The following is a 12,112-nucleotide window of genomic DNA, read 5'->3' on the forward strand; positions in this document are numbered from 1 at the left end:
CTGTTGTGTTGTATAATTGAGAATTCCTTACGACATGGGCAACGTGCACATCTTGAATGACAAAACTATATTCAAATGGGGAAATCTATCGAAAGATTGTTCTTGCCATGGATTGGGACGTTGCCGAGCCAGACAGGTTAGATTGATGAAGCGTTGTGCAGTCGTAAGTGACCTTCATTCGAGACGTCCCGTAGAAAGAATGATCGTGGAAGATGATCCGAGATACAGAAGGTCTGTTTGACCCAACATCGATGGGTATTTTCACCTGGCTGTACATGGCCTGCTTGCGCCACTTTCTGAGCCGTGTCTCACTGCTACATGCTGCAGAGTGGATATGTCAGAGATCAACGCCTGGAAGGCAAGGCGCGCGTTTGTAAGAAACATTGCCAGCGGGGAGTCAGGCAAGTCACTCGGATTTTCCCACCTTGCATGCATGCGTGGAAGGTGTCACCCAAGCTCGGTCCCACACTGCACATATCTCCGCAGGAATAATTCTGGCAGAGGCAGCGCTTCAGGTGGCAGCAGAGGACGATGCGATAGTCTCGCACTCGTCGGTGCAGCTGCCTGTCCAGTCCTTTCTGAACCGGATCTCCCGGCTGGCAAACGCCGTGAATACCGCCTACCTCAGACCAATGCCGGCAGGCTCATCCCCAGACGATGCGCTGAAGGTCAGCCATTCATTTTGAATTCCTGTCTTACCACTGGGGTATCTCTTGTTGCTGGACTGGACTATTGGGGCCTTTGTCAATCCAATGGGGAGATATAAGCCTTCACAACAGAAGTTGGCCTGAGGAATGGAGTGATGATCTGAGAGTTGCTTTGACGTGTCTGCAGTTGATACATAGGTTCCTGTTCGAGGAGCAGCGCTTTGGCCTGCCGGCATTTGGCCGCTCCAATATTGCTAGCGGCCAAGTGATGGACAATCCGGGAGTGCATGAGAACGCCAAGTACGCGTACCTGCACGAGCTGCTGGTGAGCAGGAAGGGAACGCCTGCCGTGCTGGCCATCCTGCTGGAGGAGGTCTGCCAGCGGCTGCTGTCCCAGGGCGCCATCGACTTTGCCGTGCGAGTCGACTGCACCTCCCTTGACCGGTCTGGCCCCTCTATTTTCTCAAAGTAAAATCTTCATTTACAGACACGATTCTAAGACTTTAGGCCTGCCCCACATGCATACCCATCAGTGCTGACCCCTTTGGGAGACTTCGAGAGCTTGCTCTTGACGTTCCACCTGCACCTTTGATGCTTGTACCAGCAGCAGGTCTGCAAACGGAAGGGGCCAGAGGGCCATTTGCAGGATGTGTTGCTTGAAGCATGTCTATTGCGTCTTTCAGAACTCATGTGCCAGAAGATTTCTCTTGCTTCAAGCCACGAGTCAGGCAGTGGTTGTATCCCCTTTTCTGGTCATGTTAAGCTTAAAGAAGGACTGCGCGTAGAAAGCCTCAAGCGAACTTGGTTGTTGCTGCATGCATGCAGGCTGCCGCAGGCCGAGGTGATCCCGGGGCTGAATCGGGCGATGGTGACGCGCGCGGACGGCAGCATGCTCAACACGTGCTCATCCGACGTGCTGGTGGAAGTTCTGCGCTTCCTCAAGCGCGCCTACTGGCCCTTCCCCTGGCAGTCCACCCCCGACAACGCCACCGGTGGATTCACCAGCGCCGCCACGGTGCCCTGCTCTCATCCCCCCCATCAAATAGAACTACAATAGAAACAGTTTCTATTCTTACCATTACTGCACTACAAGATCCCAGTCGCTGAGCTGGGAAGGGTGCTGCTGCTCTGTGTGTCTATCGCCGTGGTCTTGAGACCCATAAACTTGCAGGCAGCTAAAGAGCTATGGGTGGGGGTGCAGATTTGGCTGGATGGCGAGGACCGCGCGGAGCTGCAGGCAATTGCCCGGACGGCCAAGCACCGCCTTGAGCGGGGAATTTGGACCAGTCCCGGCGGTGGTGCGGCCCAACACTCTGTAGCCTCACTACTCCAGGAACTACCCGTAGGTGCATTGTAAGTGCAAGATAAGTACTTGTGGAGCAGTCACAGCAATGCAGACTTCATAAAAGTTGCATTAGGTCTTCATGGGCAGCATATAGCAGCGGTCAAGCACCAGCGTGAGATCATATGGCATGGGAAGTTTTGCTATCTCAACTTGATGACAAGGAGCGGGTTGGGCAGGGGATTTGAGGCGCGCATTGGCGGCTGCGGAGCGCCTGTGCATCTTGCTGGGGGATGATGGCCCCTTGGAGCGGCGAGACGTGGCAATACTCTACATGCATGCTGGTGACCTGCCAGCCGCCAGTGCACACCTGGCAGCCTATACATCCACTGGCACTGCAGCAGGTGATACTCCAGCTATCCAGCTCCTTCCACCTCTGCATCTTCTGTACCTGTGCACCTTATGGTTCCATTGCACCTGCTGGTTGCCTGCCATGTGGGCTTTCTCATGTGCCTCTCTAGATGTGACTGTCATGCCAGAGAGTTGCATAGCATGAATCTGAGTACCCTTGTGAGCACAAATGCTCGCAGAGGACCGAATAGTGTGAAGTGTGGGCACAGAGGCACCTCGGGAGGAGAGAGACTTGTTGAGGAGAATCAAGGAATCATTGGATTCTGTTGGAGATCTGCCCAAGGTCCCTGTCCTCAGCGTGGAGTCATCCCTCAGCGAAGGGGAGCCGGTGATCGACACTGAACGGCGCATTTCATTGACTTGGTGAACAGTGTCACCCGGTATTCATGTGTGGTAAGAGAGCGTCTAGTGTGTGGAGTGTTGCGGTTTGGGAGTCAGACAAGAGCATGGAAGAGAGTTTATTGGTATTGCCACGCGCAGTAGTGTGCTTTATTGGCTATTGGAATTGCACACATCCTGTACTAACATTGAGATGGCAGAGGGGAGCCGGCCTTAGCCAAGTGTGAAATTCTCTGTGGACTAGTATGCGCATGGCAATCAATCCTTCATTGCTTGTTACACCCTGTACTTATTATGACGAAAGCAGGTATCCTGGCAAACCAAGATACACCACTTTTCATACTGCGCAGAACAAACTAGTAGCTAACTAGGTTCTTATTGTAAACACTATAAATTGAAGCTTCTTATCATCAATGCAAGAACAATAGAGCAAAAGCACATGTATGACCAGAATGGATTACGAAAATTACTGTCTTGAACACAGGCTTGCTTGGGACCAAACTCGCTTATCTGGGGACAATGTGTCTTAGGCAAAGCAACCTGTTTCTTGGTAGACAGTAGCAAGACGCAATAGATGCAATCAAAACCATGATGGACACACAAAATGGCGGTTGGCCTTGGGCAGATTTGACAGGGCTCGGAACAGTGTCAGCTGATGATGGTACAAGCTTGTTGGGGACACTGCCTTGCGCCCGTAAATACTGTGGGTGTCTCATTTCCTTGCAGAACTATGCAGATCTCGACAGACGATGTATCCGGAACATTTACGTCTTCTTGGGACTGTCATGCTGTGCATGTGCATGCGCGTGGCTCATCTTGATCAGCTCCTCGTGCAGTTCTGCCAGCTCCATCTTCTTCTCCACAAGCTCCTGTAATTGGTAAAACCCAAGCCATATGTCAGAACAGTTGCTTGGCATAGCCAGCAAGACTAGACGTCTGACACTGCTTGCTCGCAGCAGAGGCTTCGTGTGATGCCGTCAGTGATTCCCGCTCATGGCATTACCAGCAGGCACAATCATTGCATGTAATTCTTGAGCACTGCCGGCACTGACATGGGCATCCGTGCCTGCATCAACCTGTCCTTGCTTGCTGTCATGAACGCTGTGCGCAACATCGGCACAATCTTGCCAGGATCGTACCGTCAGCACTCTTGACAATTCAGGAAGTGCCTCCCAACTATAGAGGACCAGAACACAGACTCTTTGTGAGAAATATGCACGCACCTTCATGATGGCATCGTTCTCGGCGCGCAGGGACTCGACCTCGCGCGTGGATGCCTCCGCCAGGCGGCCGATGTGCGAGCGCGGCAGGGGTGAGCCGCCGGCACTGGCGGTGCCGTCGCTGTCATCGCTGTCGCTGGAGTAGGCCATGGAGGAGGATTGCGCGGACGCCAGGCTGCTGAGCTGGCTGCCCGTGAGCTCGCGCTCGGCCGTGGCCACCTCGCCCGCCGTCTGCAGCAGCTGCGCCTCCAGCATGTGCTTCTCCTGCTGCATCGCACCCCTGCGCGAGGCATCCTTTTGCGCGTAAGGACACACGCGGTCCTGCCTCTTGCACTGCCGATCAGTCAGCCATTGCAGAGAACATCCCGAGAAACTCACGACGCAACACAAGTCCTTGTGACCAGCGCAAGCCCTGTGCATCCTTTTGGCTTGTCTGTACCCCATATTTTCTTATCTACAGCATGGTTAAAGCTTCGCGCGTCAAGCAGCAAAAATGCGGCTGAAAGCAGCCATCCTGGGCAGCAGCACTGCGGCGCGCACCGCTTGGCCTCGGAGTCGCGCAGGGCGGCGTCGAGGTGGACACAGGCGTTGCGCATGTCCAGGGACTCCTCTTGCGCCTCGGCCGCCTCTGCCAGCGCGCGGTGAAGGGCATCCTCCAGCTCCGCCATGTGCCGTTGCATCGCTCCTAGCTCGCTGTCGCGCGCCGCCACCGCCACAGCCACCGCGCTCGCAACCGCCTCCGCGCCGCCCTCCTTGCGCAGCAGCTGCGCATTGCACAACTTATTATCATTACAGGTTGGCGAAGCCAGAGCCAGAGGCCATAGGGCATACACGCAGGGCGTCAGTGCGATGTATTGGTAATGCGTCATCAGACCTTTTCCTGTAACATGTGCAGACCGCAAGAGCAACTTGCAGTGCATGCGCACGCTGTTTGCCCGTAAGCAGAGTGTCGGTGAGTTGTGAAAACCCCGCTCATCACGTATGAAAGACAACTTTTTGAAAATATAAATGGTCTTCTGGGTGCAGTATTCCGGCGTCATGGGTCACATTGGATCCACGACCAAGCGACAAAGGGAAGCCCCAGATAAATCAAGTTCCATACGTCGATCTCCCTCTGCAGCTCCACCTCCGTGGCCGCTGAGATGTCCAGCTGCTGCCGCAGTGTCGCGATCTGCGCCTCCAGGCTCCGCTGTGACGTCCAGCTGTTAGTGCGAGCCTGCAACCAGCCCCAAGTTGTCCGTCAAGATTGCACTCATGACCACATACGCATGCGGCCCTGAAATGGGCAGGCAGATGTACTTCAGTGACGTTCATGCCAGCTGCATCCTCACAGAGACACTCGTATGTTGTCACAACTGGCATACACCCACATTGACGCAGGCAATGTACTTCAGGTCTGCGCATGCCACCTGCAATATGCATGAGCTCACAGTAAGTTGAGCATGAGAGTCTTGTCATGCGAGCAGCACCGTCAATAAAGCTAACTTTGCAGTCCTGACTCCAACCACATGCTGCAATGTTTGACACGTGCCAAATTATTGCAAGCACATGTACTTCAGGGACCTCCATGCCAGCTGCATCCTCACAGACATGTGCTGAGCACCAAAATATCACACCCATGCAAATGCCCTCACCCGAGACTGCCGGGAGCCCTGACTGCTGGTCTCCATTTCCAGGGCGGACTCAAAGTGGCCAGAGCTCGTGCGCGTGCCGTCCCAGGCCATGGGCGATGACTGCCCAGATGAGTCACCCCGCAGCTCCTCAACGGTCTTCTGCAGCTCCACGTTCTCCGCCTGTGCCACCCTCAGCTGCTCTGCCAACGACGCACAGCACTGCTCCAGCCACCCATCGCCCTCGTAGCTCGCCAACTTCCGCTCCAGCGGCTGCAGCACAGCAATTCCCACCGTCAGTAATGTCTTGCTGTGAATATTATTGACACTTGTGCACCCTCACATTTGGCTTGTGAGCGCACATTTAGCTAAGGACCCATTACCACTAAGCTGTGACCTCCTGAGCTGCCTTCCTGTGATGATATGCAACATTATACTTGGGTCAAAGATCATAAATATGCTCTTGAAGGATAGCCTTCCCTGAGTCTTCTAAAGGAAAGTGTGAGATTTGACACTGTCACATATTGCAATGAATCAGTCTGCAATGTCTGTGACTCCCTGGCACAATTTTGCTCAAGTCTGGCTCAAGCCGGAAGTACCTGTGATCCCGCAATGTCCTTGAAATGGCTTGATTCTTGAATTGCTGCTTGAAGTTCTGCATTCTGGGCCTTGACTGCGTCCAGCTCCCTGCGCAGCTCCTCTGTCTCCCTGGTGCATAACACAAGATGTCAAGATCTGAAGATGTTTTACACTGGTCAATTCGAGTGAAAAGACCTCCCACCAGGTTCAAGCTTCTCATCACCCAATATATAATTTCTGGGCTCCTTAAATGGCCCTGAGCTGCCTTGATCAAGGCAACAACAGTCCAAAGAACAGCTCAACTGACCTTGCTTGATTGGTTGTCTCTGATTCCCAGTCTTGATCCTCGTTATAGACGTCCCGAGTATGCGGTGCGGTATCATCTGAGAAGTGCCTGCGAGCAAAGGTTCACGGTGGTTTGGTGGACTCAACGGTCATAGCCGGCTGACGAAGGATGTGCGATGGGCACTGTAACAGAGTCAGCCTCTACAGGATGGCCATCAGACGCTCTGATGGCCTCCCAAGATCTCAAAGCAGTGAAGACCTCGGGGATCGAGGCTGAGGAACCAGCTGCAGGCTAGTACGCGCTTCACCTGATCAGGAGCTCGGCATCGTCGTGCCCGTGACGTTGCCAGCCCGGATCTGCGGCCACCACCTGCTCCATCATGAGCTGGGCTTTCAGCTGGGCGACCTCCGCCCTCTTGGCCTCGACCTCCTCCTGCAGGGCCATCGTTCTGGTGTAAGACAGCCCACCAGACGTCAGCAGGCTCGCATTCCGTTTGTGCAGCGTTCCCATGCCGGCCCGGGCTGATCCCTGCGCTCAAAAGCTCCAAGGCATGCCTGGCTGCGCAGCTGCGGCCGAGATCGGGCGTGAGGAAGGCCCGAGAAAACTAGATTTCACGAGGGCTGCGACCCGCATCTACCGCCTTTTCGTGATGACGCATCTGCGGCTGATGTGTCAGCCGTTTACCAGGGTTTGGGGTCGGGACGAAGGGTCAGCATGAACGAGCAGTGAATCATGCCAAGACTAACCGAACCGACATCCCAATAGGCTCACCAAATGTGTCACAGCTTCGCAGCAGCAACGTGGAGAGGGCCGATCGCTTGATGTGCATGGCACGAGAGGGTCCGTAAGTAAGTTTTGATCTGTGCCAGATCGCTCCAACTACCACTTCTTCCTGGGCCTCTATCCAGTCAATTTCGTGACATTGGAGGAACACAATAAGTTGTCATCCTTGCCTGGCTAGGAGTGGTGCTGGAGATGCTGCTCCTCTGCCTCAGCAGGGAGCGCCCAGCTGACCTCAGGATGCCAGCAACTGTCACAGGCGCGTCCTGTGACGCCTGAGCTTCTGCCAGCTGCTCCCTCAGGCTGGCAGCCTCCGCCGCGTACATAGCCAGCGCCCTAGCCGCCTGCTCCGTTGCCGCCTGTGAGCATGAATCACTTCACAGTGAGGATGTTCGCACCAGAGGTGCCACAAGGTAGACTTTAGCATTATCAAGTGCATCAGCATGCAGCGGACTTGTCACACCTGGGCAACCTTCTTGGTGGCATCTTCCATCTCCTGCTCCAGGGCTTCCAGGCGCCTGGTGCCCTCGGCCGCAGCCGCCACTTGGCTGGCCAGCGCAGCCTTGAGCTCGTCCCTCTCACTCCCCAGCAGGACCAATTGGTGCTGCAGCCCGGCAGTGGCCTTCTCCGCCATGTCCAGCGCATCGTCAGCCTCCTGCTGCAGGCTGGCCTGCAAGGATGTGGGACAGATTGGTGGGAAGTTTTCTAGATGTCAACCTTGCTTTGTCATGACATGCATGCATGTGTGCTGTCGCGATTGCAGAGCTGCGCATCACTGTGCTAGGTACCACCGGTGAGCAAAAGGTGATATGACTACGTGGGCATACCAGTCGCGCCTCCCCTTCTGCCTTCTGGGCTTCCAGTGCGGTCCATCGCTCCTCTAGTGTGGCAAGCTCTGCGTTCCAACACGCACAAGGTCCCTTAAGTCTGACAACATTTTGTCCACCTGACTTCGCTGAAAAGATATCACGTGGCACCTATGCACTTTCTTGCAGCAGGTGATTTAAAATATTGTAGGTCAATAGTGAACCTACTTGATTCACGGTCGGTTGGTTCATATGTGTCTGTTGCGATTGATCTGACTGTGTCAGCATCATGCTTGCCTGCGATCACTTGCTGCAAGGCTACCGCGAGCTCCTCCTCGCTTCTGCTCAGCTTCCGTTTAGTTTCCAAATTTTGCTCCTGCACAAAGGAAGCACACGCATTGTTTGGCGAGGACCAATGTGGCAGCAATACTATCTGCTCCTATCACCACAGCACTGGCGAGCAACAGCTTGGAATCCCTTGCGCACCTGGGCCGCAGTCAACTGATGCTCTTGCGCACTGATCAAAGCCTCTGCCCTGCGTAGCTTAGCAGCGAGGTCTGCGTACTGCCCGCTCTGCACTTCCATCTCGGCAACATGCGCATCCAGGACTGCTTGTTTCTCCTCCTGCATGGCCTCCAGCTGGAAATGCGCAGGCACAACATTGAGAGGCATTTTCTCATCCTCAAAATTCATCACACCGCCAACCTTGAAACACCCGTTGATCTCAGCCAGGAGCAGATCTAGACATTTGCTGGATGATCACTTGTGAGTTGTGAGTGGCACCTGGGCCTGTAGCTCTTCAAGTTCAGTCCTTAGGGACTGTTCTGAGGCCACATGGCCTCGCAGAGTGCGGCGCAGGTCTGACGCAGAGGCGTCGAGGCCGGCCATTTCCCTTTGGAGTTCCCCGACAGATGATCTGAAAACCCCACAGGCCTCGTCGCTGGCCTGCAGCTGCCCCTGCAGCTGCAGGTTCTCCTGCTCCAGCGCATGCAGCTCAGCTTCCTGTGAGCGCATGGCAGCCTCCAGTTCCTCCAACTCCCCTTGCAGCTTCCCACATGTCCCCTCAAGACCCTTGTTGGCGCCCGCAGCCTCTAACAGGGCCAGCTTCTCTTCTTGCAGAATCTGGGCCGCACATTCCTGCTCCTCTATCGTGCTTTTCAGCTCACCGATGAAGACCTGTTGCTCCTTGCAATGCTGCTGCAGCTCCTGCTCGTTGTCCGAGCGCTGCTGCGCAAGCTCTGCCATGCCTTGCTGTAGCTGCTGCTCGGCCGCATGCATATGAGCGCTGATCTCTGCATTCTCGGACTCCAAGTCAGCGATCCTGAGCATGGCATCCGGGCAGCGCGGCTCCATCGCATCCACCCTGACTTCCTCGTATGTCAGTTCACGGGCGAGCTCTCCGTCCTGGTCACTGAATCTGGACAGCTCGGACTGCTCAGATGATCTGCCATACTGGTGGATACTCTCGGCCTGCCCAAGCATGGATTTCCTACTGGGGAGCTCGTTTGCCTCAGTGGGAGTGCCCGCTTCATTCCACCAATCCAGCACATTTGGGCTAGCCGGTGTAGGGGCAGATTCCCTGCTGCGCTGGCTGTCCAAGCTCAATTCAAATTTGAGGCCCTTCAGGAGAGCAGATTCCATTGGCCTAGGATCTTCGGTATCCCATGATCCTTCCTTGACCTCTTCCGGATCGAGCCCTGATTCATTACCCTCCTCAGCTGGCCTCTCAATATCCTGCACATCCCAAGCCATAACCCACTGCTATGTTAATTTGTGCTCGCATGGATCCCTAATAGAATTTGGTGAAGGAGCGCACCTGTATCTCATCAGGCGAATGTGTTTGAGCAGCAAGCGTTCGGGTCTTTGTGTCATTGTTGCGGTGAGGGTCCAAAGGCCATGAAGTCAATGCGTCTTCAGCAGCATTGGAGGGTAGATCGTCCAGCGAGATGTATTGTGATTGTTTTCTGACAGCCTGCACCATCATAGCAGAGCTCTGCGATTGATGCAAAGAACTGCTTAGCATTAACACCATGCAAAACTTGAGGTAGACCCCATTTACATAAGGGACGTTCAGGTATTCTTGGAGAGTTCCGACCTTGATGCTGTGGGGAACTTCATCGCCCTCAGTTGTCAGCCCTGAAATCACAGAGTCCTCCCTTTCCATCACAGCGCTCTTTGCATGCGCACTCTCATCAAAATCCAAAACGTGCTCCACCTATACAACAGACAAGCCAGTCTCTTCTGCACATTTCGAGATGTATTGCAAATGACGCCAAATGAGGCGCAACTTTGACAGCAGCACAGTTGTCCAGGTGGCACTTGACAACAGCAGACCATCATACCTCAGAGAGATTGGCAGAAATTCTCAGGTGGAGCTGAGGATACCCATTCTGAGCGCTGCCAAAGCCTGATTTACTGGTGAAAGGCATTGACAGAACGACATCGTGACCGCCTGAGTCCGAGTCAATGTATTGGGCAATGTCCACAACTTTCTTACAGATGGTGATCATATCAGCCCATCCTCCCAGCTCTTCAGCCCCTTGCACCTTGGGGATAATTTCCTGTCCCAACAAAGGAGCCCCTCAGGTGCCCATCAGGTCTTTCAAAAGCCTGCTCGTCACTTGCACCGTATGTAAGCGTAGTAATAGGTGCCTGACCTTTTCCAAGTATTCTCCTGGTGCCTTTGAGTCTCTAAGGAGCTTGGACTCATGGTGCAAAGTCTGGCCAATGTCAGCTTTCCCTGCAAAGGTCATGCAGACGTGAATAGGAACAAGGACAAGCACAAGGATTTGAAGATGGTAGCTAGGCAGGGCAAATGTGCAGAAACAGCTTTTAAGATGTACCTATGTGAACGACGCAGCTGTCCGTGCTGGCCTTGATCCCTTTTCCCACGCTCTTCGCCCAAACCACCCTCACCTGCTTGAGCGATTGTGGAATACTCTGAAGCGTCTTCACCTCGATCTTGACCTGACATCTTGTTGTCGATTTACCGGCGGAGAGGTGATCAAATCGCTTCTGAATACGCTTGAACATCGTGTGCAAACGGAGGGTGAGTCAAAGAAACAATCTTGGACTGGTGATTATTGAGACTTCACCGTGACCTCAATAGTATGAGGAAAGGACCTGCTCGAGCAACATTTAGATTCTGCAATACTCAACCGAAATTTTGCCACAGCGACTGTAACAAAGTCGAGAGGTCATCATTTAATGAGGATCCAAGGATTCACCGATCTCGCGAGGCGGGGCGGAGCACATGCGAAGATTCGCGTGGTCACTCCCTCTCCCAATTTACTCCACTTTGAATATCTCCAATCTATGCTCTCCAGAACAGTATCTAGGATCGAGTAAAGTTTTTGGTGAAGATACATACTAGTGATCGATCGGACTTCATTGCTTGTTTTTAGCACTCACTAGGAAATCCCGCATGCCAAAGAACGGACAAGAATCCAGGGATGAGGTCATCGTATTGCATGCAATCTCGCGAAGATTGCATCACTTATCAATTGTGAATTCTTCATCTGATCAGTGCTGAAGGGCCAAGGATGAGGGTGCCAGCATTGGTCATGGCGGTTGCTACCACAGCATCGAGGCTCGCAGAAGCCTGTGATTACACTTCTTTGGGGCCCTGTCTTCCCTTGGGCTTTCTCTCTTCCGTTTACCGTGCACAAGACTCCAGCGGGAAAGTGACAAGGCTTAGCCTCAAGGTTACTATACCAGGACAGCACGCATCAATCCAACCACCTTACCCAGTCCTTTTCTTCTTTAACGGGTTTCAGGTGACGTATCGTTTCCAGATAACCTCATGGTCCAACAAGCGGTCGAGGATATCATCTCTGGCAATATTGGCAGCAATCTAGTCAGCAGAAGGTCCCACTGGCAATCACATCAATACGGCAATTCTTCTCTGCTGCAGGCCAGGATGTCGTTCTATCAGGCCTATGCCGAGCATTTGGCCTCCTATGGCTTCATCTTAGTACAATACAATGGGCCTGCATTGTGCATAGTGCCAGACAAGTATGAGGTGCGGCGCACTTGGGGTTTTTAAAAATGTTATTATTACATTTTAGAGACCTTTTGGGAGCCACCTGAGGCTCATTGGTCTAAAATGCCAGATGTCCTGTCTATGTATACTTACGGCAAGCTGTCTGACAG

The 12,112-nt window shown here is 53.6% G+C and overlaps 2 protein-coding genes across 2 annotated transcripts; one reads left to right on the top strand and one right to left on the bottom strand.

Annotated features, from left to right (window-relative positions):
• Positions 1–212: 212 nt before the first annotated feature.
• COCSUDRAFT_40948 (hypothetical protein) lies at positions 213–2,004 on the top strand (the record flags this gene model as incomplete). Its single annotated transcript, XM_005649077.1, has 5 exons — positions 213–231; positions 487–668; positions 835–1,115; positions 1,473–1,662; positions 1,849–2,004. 5 exons carry the CDS (start codon positions 213–215, stop codon positions 2,002–2,004), a joined length of 828 nt encoding a protein of 275 aa, XP_005649134.1.
• A 1,439-nt stretch (positions 2,005–3,443) lies between these two features.
• Positions 3,444–10,124, bottom strand: COCSUDRAFT_62022 (hypothetical protein; the record flags this gene model as incomplete). Its single annotated transcript, XM_005649078.1, has 14 exons — positions 3,444–3,548; positions 3,903–4,179; positions 4,440–4,663; positions 5,002–5,115; positions 5,534–5,782; positions 6,109–6,217; positions 6,682–6,902; positions 7,412–7,513; positions 7,618–7,824; positions 7,982–8,049; positions 8,189–8,336; positions 8,447–8,599; positions 8,744–9,694; positions 10,056–10,124. 14 exons carry the CDS (start codon positions 10,122–10,124, stop codon positions 3,444–3,446), a joined length of 2,997 nt encoding a protein of 998 aa, XP_005649135.1.
• Between the last annotated feature and the right edge of the window lie 1,988 nt (positions 10,125–12,112).

This window comes from Coccomyxa subellipsoidea, assembly GCF_000258705.1.
Source record: "Coccomyxa subellipsoidea C-169, whole genome shotgun sequence".
Classification (NCBI taxonomy): domain Eukaryota; kingdom Viridiplantae; phylum Chlorophyta; class Trebouxiophyceae; family Coccomyxaceae; genus Coccomyxa; species Coccomyxa subellipsoidea.